The sequence below is a fragment of the Moschus berezovskii genome, chromosome X (genome assembly GCF_049115385.1).
Source record: "Moschus berezovskii isolate FMDL1 chromosome X, NW_MosBer_1.0, whole genome shotgun sequence".
Taxonomy (NCBI): Eukaryota; Metazoa; Chordata; class Mammalia; order Artiodactyla; family Moschidae; genus Moschus; species Moschus berezovskii.
Window position 1 is genome coordinate 144,168,709 of NC_142488.1, and position 20,715 is coordinate 144,189,423.

The following is a 20,715-nucleotide window of genomic DNA, read 5'->3' on the forward strand; positions in this document are numbered from 1 at the left end:
GATTCAATAAGTATTTTCCTGAGTTTACACTATGGTTTTGACCCTACACTGTGGTGTAAATGGGCAGCTCTTCCTCACAGAGCTTAGGGTAGTAGGAGATTGCAATGAAATGTAGTGAATATGGGGATAGTGAGAGCAACAGTGAAAGTGGAAGCAAGCACACAGCTTTTTTAACATGGAGAACAAGGCATGAGAGACATGACCTTTCCAGTGAGAACTGAAGGGTAAGTAGCAGTTAGCCAGGTCAAGGCAGGTAGGGAAGAAACATTCTAGACTTAGGAAACAGCCTGCACAAAGGTCCTGAGACATATTAGTACTTGATGTTCAGTTGATATGGCTGATGCATTGTGAGTGAGTTAGGCATTACAGTAACAGGAGGCTGAATAGGACTTTTAAGGCCTGGGTTAGAGTTTGGATTTTATTTTAGATGCATCAGGGTGCCATTGAAATGTATTAAACAGGTAAGTGATGTGACCTGATTTACAATTTAAAGTGCTAGCTCTATAGTTGTCTAGGTGAGAGATCATGATGGAAGGTTAGATTGGAGTTCTAGTTTGGAAGTGAAGACAAGGGGGTACAACATGGGATTTAAACTAGAGGCTGAGTACAAAAGATTGTCAGATGTGCTAGATATGGGGATGAGAGAGAGGTTTAAGTAACTCCTGCTAAATTTTTGACTTGAGCATCTAGTTGAATGATGCTTCTACTTATTGATAAAGGAATGTCCAAGGGAAAAATTATGTGGGTTGAGGAATTAAAGAGTACTGCTTTTAACAGGCTAAATTTGATGTGAAAGAACTAGGTTAGAGATACTGACTTGGCAGTCATCATCATGAAGTAGATGTGGTGGTTTTCAAGCACATCTGCAAATAGTTTGACACTCCTCCCATTAAGAGATGAGGTCTGTGCCCAAACTCTTGAATCAGGCCTGGCCTTAGTGACTCTGCTGTAACCAACAGAATGCAGCTACCCCTCATGTGAGGATGGTAGAAGCCATGTGGCTTCCTACCTGGTTCTCTTAGAACACTTGTACTCTGGAGGCCCCTTCTGGAGATGGTCCCACTCAGGACCTAGTTGCCATGCTGTCAGAAGACATAAGGAAAGGCTATATATAGATGCTCTAGTCAACAGTACTAGTTGAACCATCCTTCAACCATCACAGCCCAGCTGCTAGACATGTGAGTGAAGGACCCCCAACCCCTAGAGTGGCACATAGAATGCCCTCCTCTTCTCAGTTTAGGACTATTTCCCTCTTGAATAGGACAAGAACTGGGTAACTAATATGCTTTCATCTCACCACCGAATTCCCTGCCACATGGAGCTTGAAAGTAGATCCTCCATCGTCATATGTTCCAGTCAGTTGGGTCACCCCCCAACTCATTTGAGTATTCCTACCTGACATCCCAGGCATCATGGAATAGAGATAAGTCATGTGTTAGTTGCCCTGTCAACATTCCTGGCCCATGGGAATACTAAATGGTTGTTGTTTGTGTTATTACATTTGGGGCTGGTTTGTTATGCAACAAAAGATACTTGAAATATGTGTTAACTGAAGCTATCAGGACAGATGAGATCATTCAAGAATAGTGTGTAGAATGAGAAGACAAGAGAGAAAACACTGTAGGAAGGGATGGGAGAAGTTGAACAGGAAAAACAGAAACAGAGAGGTAGCAGGGAGGAAAATGCAAGGCTATTAGGAGACTGTGGAAAAGCAAAGAATGGAAAGCAAAGAATCAATTCATACTTAATACTGTCAAGTACTGCTGACAGGTCAAGTAAGATAACTAAAACATGCCTTTAAGTTTTAGTAACCAGGGCAGTGGTGACTCAGCAAGAACAGCTTCACTGAAAGAAGATAACAGCATAGAATTCCTCTAGAAAAGAGGAGCTGACATGAAGAAAAAAAGAGGGACTGGCCTGAGACAGAGGAAGGCCACCTTTTGCCTGTCACAAGGGAAGGAAGAGTAGGTGTGTGAAGATCCTATGAGTTCTGTTGAAATTTAGGGAGTTCCCATCTAAGAGTTTCTGTTCGCCACTAAACTGAACTTTTGGAGGAAAAAAACGAAGACAGGGTGTTTCATGTTCCCAATCTGTACTCTTGGCATCCCTAGGGGCTCCCTGCCTGGTACCAGCACCTGCTTAATTTTGTCAAGGTAGGACCCAACTTTTCCCATGCCGGGACTAATGCTGGACCACTAATAGCACTGTGCATCATGATGCAGGACTCCACCACATGAAGCTCAGCCCAAGGATGAGGGTAGCAGTGGTAGTGGTAAGGAGGTCACTATTAGGCCTGAGAGTTTGGCCCCTGCATTCCAACGTTTAGCCTCTTAGCTTCCTTGTTTGGTGTTTAATTGAATTCTTTTGAAGCTGCCAATCCATCTAGAGTTGCACAATAGGCAATCAAAGGATGGTGTTTCTGTTCCCCAGGTGGGCTGGTCGGGGGGCGGGGAAGGGTGTGCCCAGGATGTGGTGACACTCGTGGCAGAGTGGGCCACCAGGGAAGCTATTATAAAGTGCACACTTAGGTTGACTTGGCTCTCATCAGAACCCCTAATAGGGAAACTCAGCTCAGGGAAGGGGCTTGCGCGATTTCACATAGCAACTGATATGGAATTGAGCCCTGACTGAAATTCAGGTGTTCATTCTTTTCAATGTTTCTCTCATAACATCAAGTTGTTGGAGCTTAGGCAGAAGCAAGGTAGACAAGGCCCAGGTGCTCTGTGATGGAAAGGCAGGAGGTTCCAGACAGTAGCTTGCATGGTCAACAAGGGTAGGTGCCTTTAGCCTCAGTGCAGTGGATGGTCACATGAATGATGTGTCCAAGGAAAAGGGAGCCTGTGTGATTAGATGCTATTGAGACTGAAGAGAGATTCTTGCTCCAATTCTAGACCCCTTTGACAGAATTTTCCCCAAAGCTTTCTTCCTCTTCATTCATTCCATCTCCTGTTGGACCTCTAGGAAGGAATCAAGACTTCCAGAGGGCCTCCTTCCCAAGCTCAGTGTTGGAAGCCCTCTGAAGGGTATCATAACACAGATGCATCCTGGTGCCCAGTCATGCCTTGCTTTCCTGCCCGCCATACTTTACCATGAGGAACTAAAAGGTCATTACGTGAACACCTCAGATTTAAAAGTCCATAGGAGCAAACAATTATTCAGTAGGAGGGAAAAAAGCTATTTTAAGTGACAGTGTACATTTATTAACACTTGGATGCTGCTTTAGAGGGTTGCATATTGCATTTGTTTGCTTCCATCAGTCTCCACTGATCATGGTTTAGCTAGTCTCCTTTCCAACATCACCCTGAAGAACCCCCACCCCACCCCACATACCTCTCATCTAAGTTAGCATTTATTTATTCATAAATAAGGTTTTAGTTGTTCAGTCATGTCCAACACTTGTGACCCCATGGACTGTAGTCCAACAGGCTCCTCTGAAGATTGAGGGCAGGAGGAGAAGGGGGTAACAGAGGATGAAATGGTTGGATGGCATCACTGACTCAATGGACATGAGTTTGAGCTCTGGGAGATAGTGTAGGACAGGGAAGCCTGGTGTGCTGCGGTCCATGAGGTTGCAAAGAGTCGGATATGACTGAGAGACTGAACAACAACAATTCAAAGATACGTATTAAGTGCCTACACTTTGTTAGACATTCTTGCAGTAGTCTCTAGAACAGCTAGAGGTATGTCTCTGAACCTCTTATTACCATAAGATTCTTAAGTTCGCAATATTGGTCCCAGTTTCGGGTAAGGTTTCAAACTCTAGGGGACCTCAGCAACAGAATTGCTGATGGGAACAGCTTCAGCTTTCCCATAAAACTCGGGGAACAGTTTTCAGAGGAAAACTGGTCTTAGAAGTTTCTCAAGTAAACAACACTTAAATATGGGTAGCAGGCAACTTTGCTAGGGAGCCTGTATCTCATGGTTGGTTGGGGGGTATGATTGAATTGGTCAAGGATTATGAAATTGCTGTAGTATGACGGCATCAATCAGATGACCACATGGCTAGAACGTGCACTGAGGGTCAAATTGTTCAAGTCTCTGATCTTATTTCACCCAAGAAAACCTTTTATATGAGTCAAAATGCTCTCCCAAGGAGATTTTCCCCATCCCTTAGAAGCCCAGTGATTTCCTCAAGCATATCTCATAAGATTATTTCCCATATTTTTCTTGATGCTGTAACAGATAAAGGTCATCATCTATTTCCCAACAAATAGACTAACCAATTAGACACTTATTCTCCCTCTGCCTAGTAACTATTACCTGTAGAGAACTATTGCCTAAGGAAAATAATAATCAATGGAAAAGGGGGGAAAAAGCCCTTTGAATTACAAAGAAAAGACCTTTCTCTTATTTCCTGGGAGTGGGTGAATTTAGTGGAGGAAGCAATACAAGTGTTTCCTTCTGTGTCATATTGGGTAATGAGACCCCTGAGTCAATCAAAGCAATCTTTTCACATGGGTTCCATTTTGGATTGCTGTAACAGATCTCTTGTTCTTCGGATACTTTTTTCCCAGCATATTTCAATGGTGTTAAGTAAGGGTGCCATGAGAATAGGAGTGAAAGCCCAAAGCAGACTATGCCTTGTGTTAGTCAAAGAGTGTCCAAAAAAAGTTCTTTAGCCTGAGTACAATTCAGAAAGAGTTTAATAAACAGCCGCTAAACATTGCACCAAAGCATTTGGAAACACAATTTCTACAGAGAGGTAAAGGTCAGGCTTCCATTCTAAATTCCTTAAGACAAACATGAACAAGACAATCATTAACAGCCCCACCCACCCCACCCCCGCATCCCCACCCACCCCACCCCCGCATCCCCACATAGCTACGACACTACACTCTTCTAGTCATGAATTTACCTACAGACACAGTCTTAGGAATAATGGGACTGGCATGCATTATCCCAGCAATGGCAAGGAAGCAGGAGATGGGGGAAGGATGGGTGAAAAGGCAACCAGCAGCTAATAATAGACCCGTTAGGAGCACTGATCAGGGGGTGGGCAGGGAGAATCTCCTTTTGGTGCCCTCTGTGGCATTACTTAGGGGCTCCCGGATACTTTGGACTAGTGGCTGGGGCTGCCATCTTCATCTCATTCTCTTGAACCACGGTGACGAGAAGTGGTCTCCTTGGATAACACATTGTGACTTCCTAAAAATCTTTTTGGTGTCCAACCAAACTGCATTCAGGACCCAGCATGCCTGTTGAGATGGTGCTGATTTTGAGGTCTAGATGGACCTGGACTCTCAGTCCTATCTTCATGTTGGCCTTTGGAAAAGGGTCCATGATAGTTCTCTATTACAGACACTTGTAAGGAAGCTTGGTGAGTCATTCAAACATCTGAAACTGAGTTTGTCTACTTTATACAAAATGTACAATTATAACTGTCCCTTTTATTCAGGCTAAGAATCAGTTCAGTTCAGTTCAGTCGCTCAGTCGTGTCCGACTCTTTGCGACCCCATGAATCACATCAAATCCTTTAAATAATATATTATCAAACTGGTAATAAGGTTAATGATTTAATTGACTCAAAAGTAAACTAGACTCCAATTCATCCCTCTTAATATTGGCATCAAGAGAGGACCAGAGGTCCCTGACAAGTAGGAGCAAAGTTCTTGGACTAGGGTCTGGGGTGGAGGGTATGGAAAGAAGAACTTGACTTTCACCTGCCAGTAGCCCTCATTTTCAAGCCAGTCTTCAAGCCTCAACTACCACCCAGCCCAAATCTCTCATTCCATCCAGTATTTGATGAGTTGCCTTGGCCAGAAGGTGACTTTCATATCTTTCTAATCTTTTTAAAAATTTAGGCATTTGAGCTCATTTTGTTGCATATGTTCCTTCTTAGTATAAATTAAAACAAATACTTGATCATTTTCCTAAAGAGTTTGTAGGCAGTAAAGAGTCCAAGCTAAGCCATGTCCAGCTGGCTACAACAGGTTCAAAGGGCTTAAGAGAAAAGGGCTTTCTGGAGGAGAGATATACCAAAGAAGGTACTATTTTCCTGAAGGTCTAGACCTGGCAGGTATTCGTCATCTTGGTGCCAGGCTGACCTAACTGGTTCTATCTGTTTTGGCAATACATGGTAGACAGTGGTAAGCCTCAATTGTCCACACTAACCTCTAAGCCAATAAAGGGGTTTTGGGCCATCTTCAGAGGTTAGCACAGGCTCCTGCCTTTGTTATCAGTACTTATGCCTAGTGGGCCCTGTTGTGGGCATGAGAGGTGGCAGGCAGGACCACTGGGAACCCAGGCTAGCTCCCTAGTGAGTCAGAATCATCTGATCTGGACAAATCAACAATCTACCTTATTCTGGACCTATCCAATAGCCAAGGCTCTCACTGCAGGCTGTAGAGTCTCCTGTTGTTTCTGTAGTGGGCAGAGTGCAGTAAAATACATGCCGTGCCCTCAGCTAAGGGAGACTGGCAGATTAAGATACGCAACTGGACAAATGGCAGTGTTTGGCTCCAATCGGGACATACTCAGCAATGTTAGAGGGACAAGTAATTTTTTCTGTTATTGTTTTTTCATTGAGATTCCTAAATATTAACTGAGAGTCATGGAGTGGTAACAGGGTTACAAAAGAAGAATCCTGAAACACATGAAGGGGAGCCCTGGGGTTTGGGTGCCTGGATGCTTCCTAGGGTATATAGTGCTCTGGTTGCAGCGCCACCACTATCTACTGTTTGCGGATCATGCCCTTGATAGCTGACTCCCGGTTGACATATGTAGCCCAATAGACCAGATTGAAAATGGCAAAGAGCACAGGAAAGATGATGCGAGAAATCTTGTCAACCTTGCTGACACTGTTGTAGGTCTTGGTCTCAGTCGGGATATCCTGCACATAGGTGGTCTTGGGTGAAGCAATGATTGTCGGGGTGGAGGAGGTGCTTGGAGTAGCGCCCTTGGAGATGGCAGAGAACTCAGTGTCCTTGGCCAGGTTGATGGGATAGGTGGTTCCCACGATGTTGAAGGTGGTGCTGGTTTTCTTGGTTGGGACTGCTGGTGTTTTCTTCTAAGGGCCAGAAAAAGTAGGGGAGAATGGGGGAGACAAAAGGAAAGCTAATTAATTCACTATATAGAACACCTTCAAAGGCTGTGGGGAGGAGGAGACATGAGGGAAGTTAGGAAAGAGGGGCCATGAAGCCAATAGCACTGAGTAGCCAGCTTTGTACAAAGGAATAAATTGAAGATGACTTCAAAAACAAAATCTGCATCATCCTGGTTTACTAGCTATTGTGCCTTTGGCCAAGTGACTTCTCCCCTTAGAGCTTTAGTTTCTTCATCTTTCAAATGAGGATCAAAATATCTGGCAGGGTTGTTGAGAGGATCAGATGAAAGAATGGTGGTAGAAACAACTGGAAAACTCTGAAATCTTGGTCATGTGTAGGATCGTATGCAATCATGTGACTTGATCCTCACAGTAACCATACGACGTAAGTGTGTGAGATTACTCCCATTTGACAGATGAGAAAACTCAGCTTCAGACTGAGTAGCAGAGCCCACACTAGCCATCTGGGCTCCCAACTTTTAACCAGGGCTGCACTGTACTGTTCTATAGGTATGAGACACTGTTTGGTTACCCGAGACATAACTCCAAAAGGCTTCAACCATCAAGTGGCACATCTCCTGTGAGGAAGAGAGCTTGGTGAGTCTGAAAGTCATTTTGTCTTAAAGACATACATTCTACAGCATGTTAACATGCATCATTATAACCCTTCATGCAGGCAGAAGCTACAGCCTCTCTAGTTCAGTTCATTTCAGTCACTCAGTTGTGTCTGACTCTTTGCGACAGCCTCTCTAGAGAACTTCCCTCTGCTTCCCTGTGACAGCACAGGCAGGGATCCTGGGGGCTTGCTATGACTCTGATCTTTGCTTTTCCAGATTATAAAAAAAAAAAAACAAAACAACTCAATAATAAATAAGCATACACACATGTGCCCATTTTTTCTCACATATATGACTTGTATATACATGGACCTTCCACGTAGAAAAGAGAAAAGGTGACAAAGCTCAGGCCTGGGTCAGAAGAGAGAGGCTGAGGAACAGGGGAGGCCAAAGGCAGTGGCTGAGGGCATAGTCTGAGTGCTGAGCTCATACTGTTTGCTGCCTCATTCCCCACTTTGGCCTTTTCTTCCTTTCATCCCTCTTTGTTTCTAGGGAAAAGTGGGGACAGATGAGCTTCGAAAATGCCCAAGAGTATTTGATGGAAAGTGACGACCAATGTGTTGCCCTGATTTCACATACCTCGAATTTTTCTTTCTCAACGTGATTTTGCTTCCCAGCATCAGTTTTACTTCTTTGTATGTGTTTCCTTCCTGGATTTCTCTACTCCCGCCCTCTCCTACTGACCCCCTTTCTCCTAATCTATTTCCTTTCTTCTTTACTTCCAAGTTCCCCCCATTTTCTGACCCATTTTTCTTTAGACCATACTGACATTGATCTTCCTGGTCCTAATAATAACTTTTGCCCAACAGCTACTGAATATCTACTGGGCCAAGAACTACACTAGATGTTTCAGGATAGGTGGGAAGGTTAAAAGTTGTCCTTTTCATTCCTTGTTTTGTAGGAGTTTGCAGTCCAGTAGTGGGCGGGGGGCAGGGGGAGAGCTCTGTGAACACACCATTGCCATATAATGTGATCTGAATTCTAAGAGATATGAACAAAGGGTGATGGGAATTCAGTAGAGGGGGGGCAAAGTACCTTCAGGTGCTGGAAAAGGTGGTTCAGAGAAGGCAATGAGGATGGCGAGCTGGGTCATGAAAGATGAGCAGGAGCTCACCGGATAAAGATGTAGCCAAGGCAATGCACAGGTCAAGGGCACTGCTAATTTGAGGAATGACAAAGAGTCTGCTGTAGGTAGATGAGAGTGTGCATGATAGAGGCCTGTCTGTGCTGGCTTCAGGGTTTTCATCAGGGAAGGTAAGAGGGACAAAGAAGTGGGTGCTAGTTTAAATAAATGAACAGTTTGACTAATAGGACACTTAAAAAGCAAAACCGTTCTTTCTCTGAGGATTGTAGTTACATTGCTACAAGTGGAAGGGGGACAGAACTCTGAGGGAGTCTAACAACCTTGTAAATGCCTTAAATACTACATGGGACTCACTTATAATTAGCAAATTCATTGTGTGAACAGAGGCCTGCTGCTAAATGCCTCTGTTATTAAATAAAGGAGCACTTCACTTGTTTGCCTACTTACTTATTCATTTGCTTACTAATCTCTTTTTTTCTTCATGGTTAGACAAAAAAATAAAAGAAAAGAAAGAAAAAACCCCACTACCCTGACTTTGCCAGAAGCTTTCACACTCACATATATTATTTCATTTAGTCATCTTATAAGCTGGTTATGACCAAGTCTTTGAAATAATCATTCTGAACAGTAAACACTTTCTTTAGCTTTGTAGCCACTTTGTGTTCTACATGTGGAGAAGCAGCAGTTGATTTAATCACAGATTTTTTAAGTAATAAAAGAAAATTACCTTTTAATTTCCCTCGCCCTTTCCATCATGGAACTTTTTAATCAGCCACTATAATTTTTACCTAAATTGTCAAAGAAGGGAAATCAAAGCAAAAGTTGTAGTGCTGAGAAGACAGAAACAGGAAGCAGAGATTAATGGTTAATAATTCACATTTCTTCATCTAGTTTTCTAATACTTCTTCTCTACACCCTGGAATTTGATAGACACAAACTAGAGTCACTTAACTCTGACCAAGCTATGATTCTGTGCCTACTTCCCGAGCCAATGCTGGGCTCTTAGCTGCATTATAGATGTTTACAGAATGAAACCTGACCCCCCCCCCCAACTGAAGATTCTTCATGTGATTTCTAATTTATTCCTGCTGATTCTTGACCTCTCCTATCAGTTCAGTTCAGTCGCTCAGTCATGTCTCTCTGCGACCCCATGGACTGCAGCACGCCAGGCTTCCCTGTCCATCACCAAATCCTAGAGCTTGCTGAAACTCATGTCCATCGAGTCAGTGATGCCATCCAACCATCTATTCCGATATCATCCCCTTCTCCTCCTGCCTTCAATCTTTCCCAGCACCAGGGTCTTTTCCAGTGAGTCAGTTTTTTGAATCAGGTGGCCAAAGTACTGGAGCTTCAGCTTCAGCATCAGTCCACCTCATGAATAGTCAGGACTGATATCCTTTAGGATTGACTGGTTGGATCTCCTTGCAGTCCAAGGGACTTTCAAGAGTCTTTTCCAACTTTGGAGAAGTATGACCTCTCCTATCTAGCATTACTTCACCTATACAGACAGAGATATATAGAATATCTCTATAGTTCATCCTGGAGTAATTCCCATACAACCAAACTGAAACTCACTCTTCCAAATTCCTCCAAGCATTTTGACCTCAGGGCAGGACACTTTTCCTTCTAGAAAGCTACCTCATGTGGACTGGGGATGAGGTAGTGCAAACTTTTATGGACTAATGCATGTCCAACTTTAGAGTTTTTCTCAGATGACGTTCATGTTAATTGTTTTCAGAAGTGCTAATTAGAGGGTTAGTTGAAGCCCTGAATGTATTTGAGACCTCCAGGACCTCAGAGTATATGCAGATAAAGTCCTATGACTGTGTTAACCTAACATTCATCCAACTTTCCTGAACCCCAGTTTTCAGAAGTGGGTAAAGTAATGGAGTGTATGCTATGTTGGATTCAAAGACAAATCAGACAAAGACCCAATTTTTACACCCAAACAACCAAATGGGTTTTAAAATAGATATTTTTCAAAAGAAGATATAGAAATGGACAATAAGGATGTGAAAAGATGCTTAATATCACTGATCATAATGGAAATGCAAGTCAAAATGAGATACTACCTCATACCCATTAGGGTGCCTACTATCAGAAATAAGAACAATAACAGTAATAATAAAAAAGGAAATAACAAGTGTAGATGAGGATATGGAGAAATTTGACCCCTTATGTACTGTTGGGAATGTAAAATGGTGCAGCTACTATGAAAAATGGTACATCAGATCCTCAAAAAAATAAAATAGGACTCAGCAATTCTACTTTGGAGTATAATGCCCCCCTCAACTGAAAGCAAGGTCTTAAAAAGATATAGTACACCCGTGTTCATAGCAGCAAAATTCTCACTAGCCAAAAGATGAAAGCAACCCAAGTATGCATAGAGAGAAGTATGGATGAAGAAAATGTGGTCCATCCATACAATGGGATATTATTCAGCCTTAAAAAGAAAGGAAATTCTGATGCATGCTATAGCATGAATGAACCTTGAGGATGTTATGCTAAATAAAATAAGCCAGTCACAAGACAAATATGATTCTAGTTATATTCAGTACTTATAGAGAAGTCAGATTGCTAGAGACAGAAAGTAGAATGGGGGTTGCCAGGGGGAGAGTGGAAGGGAGGATTGGAACTTCTGGTTTCATGGGGCTAGAGTTTCAGTTTTGCAGGATGAAAAAGTTCTGAAAGTTGCTTGTACAATACTATGAACATACTTATTAAAAACAGTTAAGATGATAAATTTTAGGCTGTCTAATGAAGATTAATTAAAATAAGAGAGAACTAAAATATAAGGGAGAACACACACACACAAAAAAAAAAAAACACAGAAAGGCACAAATGCTGAGTCAAGTGAATTCAAAAAAGGAAGGGAGCATGCTGATTAGGAAGAGGTCAGTAAGCCAACAGAACGGGGAGAAAATGCAGGTGCAAGAGAAGTAATCATTTGCGCCAGTTTACTGAGAGGGTAGGGGATATCCAGACCATATGTGGGGATGGACCTGGGGCCAGTGGATGAGAAAGGAAAGAGTGGATGAGACTCAAATATTATCTCTGGTTTATTAATTGTGTTTATCTGTTTGTGGGTAGACCTGTGTCCATGCCCAGTTATTTGCTTGGCACGAGGTGTCCTAGAACTGGCACCTATAGACTGTTGGGCCAGGGCAGGGCTGGGTCCTGAGGTTATTAAGCTAGAGGGAGGATTCCAAAATGGCGTTTGCCAGCACCAGTGTCTACATGGTAGAATGAGTTCTCCAGAATGGCTGTCACCAGTGTCTATGTCCCCAGGGGGAGCTGCAGTTGCCCCCGGCTTCTCCAGGAGATTCTCCAAGATCAGCAGGTGGGTCTGATCCAGCCTCCTATTACTGCTTTTCCCCTGGATCCCAGAGCGTGTGAGTGAAGTCTCCATTTTCCCCCAGCTCTCTGGGACTCTCAATTGTATGCATTACTGGTCTTCAAGGCCAAATGCTCTGGGGTTCATCTTCCTGGCTTATGAGCTCAGACCCCTCACTCCTAGGAGAGAACCTCAGGAGTGGTAATATTCCTCTCATTTGTGGATTGCCCACCCAGGGTATGAGACTTGCCTATATCACAACTCCACCTGTCTTGTTTGGTTCCTTCTTCATCTTTAGTTGTAGAAGGTCTTTTCTGGTAAATTTTGATCTTCTCCATGAATGGTTGTTCTGCAGATAGTTTTGATTTTGGTGTGCTTTTGAGAGGAGGTGAGCACTGGGTTTTTCTACGTTTTTCTACTCTGCCATCTTGACTGATCCCCCTGTTTGTTTCAGTTTCAATCAATTCACCAGTGACAGAGTATGTTTGTTGTCAGGGCATTTATACCTACTGTAGAAAAGGGTGGGAAGGCTACCACTTTATGAATACAAATTAACCCAGAGTGAATATCATTAACCCCAGATAGAACATAACAAGTGGTGACTTGATTTGTGGCTGTTTTTACAGGAATACCACAAATTTTAAAAAGCCATTAATAATAAAAAAACAAAACTTTTCCAAATTATGGATGGAAGTTGAGTATTTTCTAATGTAAAATAAAATGTTATTCTAGAGCATTAAAATTTCTTATATGAAAATAAGAAAAAAGCATAAGAATTACTGTGTTTCTAAAATTTAGGTAAGAATTTATGAGTATTTTATTTTACTTATTTTTAAAATTTTGTATTTATTTTTAATTTTTATTGGAGGCTAATTATTTTACAATATTATATTGGTTGGTTTTGCCATACATTGACATGAATCCGCCCCAGGTGCACATGAGTTCCCCCTCCCGAACCCCCCTCCCACCTCCCTCCTCCCCTTATCCTCCCTCTGGGTCATCCCCACATACCAGCCCCGAGCATCCTGTAACATGCATCGACCCTGAACTGGTGATTTGTTTCACATATGATAATATACATGTTTCAATGCCATTCTCCCAAACCATCCCACCCTCACCCTCTCCCACAGAGTCCCAAAGACTGTTCTATATATCTGTGTCTCTTTTGCTGTCTCGTATACAGGGTTATCATTTGCATCTTTCTAAATTCCATATATATGCGTTAGTATATTGTATTGGTGTTTTTCTTTCTGGCTTACTTCACTCTGTATAATAGGCTCTAGTTTCATCCACCTCATTAGAACTGATTCAAATGCATTCTTTTTAATGGCTGAGTAATACTCCATTGTGTATATGTACCAGAGCTTTCTTATCCATTCATCTGCAGATGGACATCTAGGTTGCTTCCATGTCCTGGCTATTATAAACAGTGCTGCAATGAACACATGTGTTCTCTTTCAAATCTGGTTTCCTCGGTGTGTATGCCCAGGAGTGCGATTGCTGGGTCGTATGGCAGCTCTATTTCCAGTTTTTTGAGGGATCTCCCCACTGTTCTCCATAGTGGCTGAACAAGTTTGCATTCCCACCAACAGTGTAAGAGGGTTCCCTTCTCTCCACACCCTCTCCAGCATTTATTGCATGTAGACTTTTGGATAGCAGCCATTCTGACTGGCGTGAAATGGTATCTCATTGTGGTTTTGATTTGCATTTCTCTGATTATGAGGGATGTTGAGCATCTTTTCATGTGTTTGTTAGCCATCTGTGTGTCTTCTTTGGAGAAATGTCTGTTTAGTTCTTTGGCCCATTTTTTGATTGGGTCATTTATTTTTTTGGAATTGAGCTGCAGGAGCTGCTTGTATATATTGGAGATTAATCCTTTATCAGTTGCTTCATTTGCTATTATTTTCTTCCATTCTGAAAGCTGTCTTTTCACCTTGCTTATAGTTTCCTTTGCTGTGCAAAAGCTTTTGATTTTAATTAGGTCCCATTTGTTTATTTTTGCTTTTATTTCCAATATTCTGGGAGGTGGGTCTTGGAGGATCCTGCTGTGATTTATGTCAGAGAGTGTTTTGCTTACGTTCTCCTCTAGGAGTTTATGAGTATTTAAAAAGAACTTCTAAGAATAATAATTGTCTTCTTTTTAAATATAGAGTTTTATTTCTTCATTTTAATTTGCTTTTACTTTTTTTTTTAATTTTTTATTGGAGGCTAATTATTTTATAATATTATATTGGTTGGTTGGGAATCTGCCCCTGGTGTACATGAGTTCCCCCTCCCGAACCCCCCTCCCACCTCAAAAAATGTAATCTAGGTAATAATGCACATAGTTAAAAAGAAATAAATGTAAAAACTTATAATGCCTGTACCCCAACCTTGTCCTACAATGTAATTATTTTTAACTTTATATCTTTATTTTAATTGTCCAAATTTTCTAATATTTATATGTTTCTAAGTAATATGCTTATACTGCTATCAGTTTTACATATAACCATTCATATTTTCATGATAATGATTTACCTCACTTATGCAACCCTTCCTCCATCTTCCATACAATTATAGCAATCTTTTTAGTGCAAGCAATAATCAATGGTAACATCATTATAAAGGGCTGGATAAATACCTCTAGCCTCTTGCTACTAACTGCACTGGGTTCTTCTCCAGGTTTGCTTGCTGCATAGCTTTCATTTTAGGAATTCTCTTCATCTATCTCCTCTGTAGGATACCCTCTTCTCTGGATCCAGTGTCTTTCTCTTTTTCGTTTTACTCTCGTTTTAATAGAATATATTCTCCTGTATTTTCCTAAGGTGGAATCCATGGGAAGTGACATTTCTGAATTCTAGCAGGTCTGAAAATAACTACCTTTCCATGTAAGTGATACGTTGGCTAGGCATAGGATTCAAGGTTGAAAATCATTTGTCCTTCAGATTTAGATTTACAGCTCCACTGTCTTCCAGCATCCAATGTAGCTGAGAAGTCTGATGCCATTCTGCTAATCATTTCTTTGTAAATAACACTTAATGCCTTTCTAGAATCTCTTTAGTCTACCATTTATCCCTGGTTTTCTAAAATTTCAAGATGATGTGACTTTATGTGGGCCTATGAGGACACTTTCAATCTGGAGGCTTATATCTTTCCTTTTGTAAACTAGTCTTATATTGGTTCTTTGCTAATTTCCTTTGTTCCCATTTCTCTGTTCACTCATTCTGCAGGTTCTGAGTTAGATGAATTTCCTGGATTCATCCCTAAGTCCCTTAACCTTTTCTTTTCATTTGTCAATTATTTTCTTTTTACTTTACTTGTAGAGAGATTTTTTTTCAGTTTATTTTCCCATCTCTATTGAAACTTTTATTTTGGCAGTTATTTTTTCAAATGCATCATATTTTGTTTCAAATAAAGCAACATATGTATATATATTTTTTTTCAGAAAAACACAAGATGCTAAACTCTACAAAAGTGCATGTGTCTTTAGCAGATCATGTTTGTCTGATCAATAAGAATTTTGTTTTCAACATTAACTCTCCAAAGACAATCAATGGACTGACATCACTGCTACAACATAGGTTGCTACTGAGCTTCTGATCTTTAGTCACATCTTGATTTTTGTTAACAGATGCGTAAATACTGCCTGGCAGAAGTGCTGCAATGTCTTGAGAAAAAGTGCTAACAGATCAGGCAAAGCCATGAAAGTTATGAAACAAGCTAGAGCTGATTATTGGAGTTTCCCTGGTGTTTCAGATGGTAAAGAATCTGCCTGCAATGCAGGAGACCCAGGTTCGATTCCTGGATTGCGAAGATCCCCTGGAGAAGGAAATGGTAATCTACTACAGCATCCTTGCCTGGGAAATCCCATGGACAGAGGAGCCTGATGGGCTACAGTCCATGGGTCACAAAGAGTCAGACATGACTGAGTGACTAACACTTTCACTTTTTTTTCACAAATTATTGAAAGGATCACACAACAAAATAGGGTTTGTATATTCAGACTGACCCTCTTGTGGCAGGGAATTGGGTCAGCAACTTGGCAGGGAACTGAAACTGAGTGAAAACTGCTTTTTTTTCCTCTCCTAGCTCAGGCCACCAACCCCACAGCTGGGACAGAGAGAACCGAGGCATCTGTGGAAACTTCTATTTCTCGTTACACTGTGTAACCCTGGAGACATTTCCCAAGAAAGGCCTGGTCTCTGAGTTGTCTGCAGAGTACTGCCTTCATTGGGGTATTTGTCCCCAAAGCAGCCTCTTGGTTTTTGGCACAGCCTTTGTTTTGGGGATGGAACCCCTTGTGTGGCTTGTCTTCTGTGTTCATGGAGGTTGTTGCCCTTCCTTATTGAATCGGCTTCATTACCACTTGGCGGTTATTTTTCATTTCAGAAGCTCTTCCTTATTCTCTGATTTCCTTTTATATTAGCATCCTTCTTATTTTATGTATATGATATATTTACAAATATAAGATAAGATTTACTTTTGTTTTTCTTCAGTTCAGTTAAGTTCAGTCGCTCAGTCGTGTCCAACTCTTTGCGACCCCATGAATCACAGCACGCCAGGCCTCCTTGTCCAGCACCAACTCCCGGAGTTCACTCAAACTCATGTCCACAGAGTCGGTGATGCCATCCAGCCATCTCATTCTCTGTCGTCCCCTTCTCCTCCCGCCCCCAATCCTTCCCAGCATCAGAGTCTTTTCCAGTGAGTCAACTCGTCGCATGAGGTGGCCAAAGTATTGTAGTTTCAGCTTTAGCATCAGTCCTTAAATTATTTCTGTTCCTGCCAAGATGAGTTTTTTTAAATCTTTACTTTTCTCTATTACAAATTTCACTTTGATAATCCTTTGTATCGTATTATTTGGCAACATAAAAGATGTCTGTATGACTGAAGATTGTCTGGAGGGAGGTAATTTTATTACAAATTTCACTTTGATAATCCTTTGTATCATATTATTTGGCAACATAAAAGATGTCTGTATGACTGAAGATTGTCTGGAGGGAGGTCATTTTATGGGATACTCCAGAATGGCACTGTATTAAGATCTTTTGTATGGAGATATTCAGCTTCTTTAGAAGAGAAAATTCTGCTGGTCTTTAGGAAACTATACATCTGGCTGTTGAAATTTTATATGCTGGCAGGCTCTGGGGTCTTGACTACTCTGTACACAGACCTTTGTCCAGTCCCCTTAATTGCACCCCATGATTTATTGTCTGTTGTACAAAGCATCTTGAATGCTGAGTTTCTCCAGGGTTATATCTATCTCCAACTTGATAAATCAGTTTTTATTCTGTCTTTCCCCATTCATTTTTCTTAAAAAATGCATTACAATCTCTTGTCTGACTGAAAGCCCTTCTCCAGTTCTCCTGGTACTTGTGGGTTTATTATCTGTTTTATTTCTTTACCCTCATTTTAGTGGGATTTTTAAAGGAAGTGGTGATAAAACGTGTAGCTGTTCCTCAGAAGCCCACAGTTCATCTATTTTGCAGAGTGTTATTATAAGGTAGTCATTTGTCTTCATTTGAAAATGAGGTATTTGTTCCTACCTATCTCTTCTTTTCCTTTCCTTTATCTTTCCCCTCACATTCTGTCTAACCCTTGACCATAGTACAGATCAGAAATAGACTTTTGAATCATTTATATTAGTTTTAAACAGTTTTGTGCTCACCTATTCTAGTTTTATGAGACAAATAAGGTTTAATATGTCTCTCTAAAGGAAGCAAAATAAGTTATAGTTAAATTTCACTGTTTTTACTTTTAATGCACTTCATTTTTTTCTGTGGGTCAGTGGTTCTGTTAGTTCCTTCATATTGTAGCAGTGTGCACAAAACATAGTATCCTCATATTAAAAATCCATTTTTATACATCTCATAATTTTTTTCAAATTTCATCAACATCCTTTCAATAACTTAAATCGATTGACAGACTAAGGAGGAATACTAAGATCACAATCTTTGCAGCAGACTTTTAGAGGATTCTTTTTGTCCTTTTTATTTTTTTTTTCATTTTCAGCACTCCTTGGAATTGGAGAAACGGTTATCATTTTTGACATTCACAGCTACATTGTTCAAGTGTTCTTTCTACCTTCAAGCCACCACTGCATCTCTTCCCAATCATAAAAAACAAGTCTACCACAAATTTCATAAGATATTTATGACTGCCTTTTAGATATCTGAAATTAGCAATCATCATTGCCTTAATGCATCTGTCGTTTCTCCACTGTAGTAACCAAACTGGAACAGCATATTTTAAACATGGCACAACCTGTACAGAATAAAAGGGGTTTATCTCTTATTTGTTCTAAGTAACTCCTAACTCAGATTCAAATCAAATTTGGCTTTTCAAGAGTTACACCACAGGGATGGCTTACATTAAATGTGTTCTTTCCTTGTATCATAGCATCTTATTTATAACATGCAATCTTTGTTAAGCTTTTTTATCCTTGAACTTTTCTGGAATATATATGTAAAAATTTGTTGTATTTAGAAATGTTAACCTTTTGGTTTCAGCCTATTCTTTCCAACTTCAGAAATTCTCTTGGACACTAATTCAGAAGATACTCTTTTTCATTAATGCCAGCTTACAAATTTGAATCTCCTATATTATGTATCTTTATTTAAAGTCACAGATGACAGCATTTAAGAGGGTTCCCTGGTAGCTCAGATGGTAAAGAATCTGCGGAAGGTCAAAGATAAAGCCTTGTGGCTTATTACAGCAATATCCATTCAGGTTGATGTCCATCCATCAATAAGATTATCAGTTCAGTTCAGTCGCTCAGTCGTGTCCGACTCTCTGCGACCCTGTGAATAACAGCATGCCAGGCCTCCCTGTCCATCACCAACTCCCGGAGTTCACTCAAACTCATGTCCACAGAGTTGATGATGCCATCCAGCCATCTCATTCTCTGTCGTCCCCTTCTCCTCCCGCCCCCAACCTTTCCCAGCATCAGAGTCTTTTCCAGTGAGTCAACTCGTCGCATGAGGTGGCCAAAGTATTGCAGTTTCAGCTTTAGCATCAGCCCTTCCAATGAACACCCAGGATTGATCTCCTTTAGGATGGACTGGTTGGATCTCCTTGCAGTCCAAGGGACTCTCAAGAGTCTTCTCCAACACCACAGTTCAAAAGCATCAGTTCTTCGATGATCAGCCTTCTTCACAGTCCAACTCTCACATTCATACATGACCATGGGAAAAACCATAGCCTTGACTAGACGGAACTTGGTTGGCAAAGTAATGTCTCTGCTTTTTAATATACTATCTAGGTTGGTCATAACTTTCCTTCCAAGGAGTAAGCGTCTTTTATTCTCATGGCTGCAGTCAGCATCCGCAGTGATTTTGGAGCCCAAAATGATAAAGTCTGACACTGTTTCCACTGTTTTTCCATCTATTTCCCATGAAGTGATGGGACCAGATGCCATGATCTTTGTTTTCTGAATGTTGAGCTTCAAGCCACCCTTTTCACTCTCCTCTTTCACTTTCCACTTCAATATGTCAACCAACTACATCAGCATAATTGTAATATATTTTCAACTGCTATTTCTTCTTCATGAAGACATAATTTTAAAAAGTTAGACATCTTGATAAAATCTATATATTTCCTGTTCTACCAGTCTAGTAAACTTTCCATGAATTTTCTTAAGGTTAGTTTGGCACAATTTCTTCTTAGTTAACTCAGGTTATATGTCAGTAGTTAGTGCAAACTGCTCTTAAAACATCTGTTTAATAAGGGTCTTTCAGTTTAATATGTCAGAATAAGGACATCTTTGCTTCCTTTTCTTCTCTGGAGCCAACCAAAATAAGTAAAGTGATATATGAAACCAAAACTCCATCTTTGATGAAAATTGGAAGCATTTTTAACCCTCACCCCAAAATGTAAGGGCTCCCAAATGCAGTAAAAATAGGATCAGGGTGAAGAAGACATTGAGGATGACTAATGTTCTAGATTTCAGGCCAAGAACAGAGTCCTAAAACGTGGATGGCAGGACCTGAGTGAAAAACAAATGACCTCTGTTTTGAAACAAATGGTTTTCAGGCTGATAGTGAGAACATCCTGGAATACTGTTTGATTACCACATAGTAGTGAGGAGGAAGAGACTGGAAACATTAAAGGGTACAATATTACACATATGCACACAAGCATGTACACACTACACCATACATAGAGGACTTTCTTGTGGGTTATTTATAAGAATTTATATAGATAACAAATGATGGTCAAACTATTCACTTTCAACTACTTATTCTCAACTACTCACAACTATCCTATTCATTGTCTCAGTCCCTCCCCAAAATGATACTTTCACACATAATAGTGTTAGTAAAGAACTCCTCTAATACAACTTCAAGTAACAGTTGAAAAAGAATATGTTACTGATGCAAAATATGTTACAATGAGGGGAAAGAACCAATAAAGAACTGTGTAACAACACACAAAACAAACAGAATACATGAAAAGCTAAGTCAGCAGAAATCATAAAATTAATATAAGGAAAAATACTACTACTATAGAAATGAAGGAGAACAGACATGGTGAAAATGTTCAGAAACACAGGAGACAGGCTTGAGAAAAAGAAAATGGAAAATAACAGTTGGAAATTACTAGAGAATAATGGTAAATAAGGATTACAAAGTTCTATTATATGTATAATCTGTGCTTTTAGAAG

General features: G+C 40.7%; 1 protein-coding gene across 1 annotated transcript in view; it reads right to left on the reverse strand.

The window, feature by feature from the left end:
- Positions 1 to 6,670: 6,670 nt before the first annotated feature.
- GABRA3 (gamma-aminobutyric acid type A receptor subunit alpha3) overlaps positions 6,671 to 20,715 on the reverse strand; it is a 175,859-nt gene continuing 161,814 nt past the window's right edge. The window contains exon 9 of the mRNA XM_055438471.2: positions 6,671 to 7,006. Coding sequence (XP_055294446.1) covers positions 6,671 to 7,006 — 336 coding nt within the window. The remainder of the gene's footprint in view (positions 7,007 to 20,715) is intronic.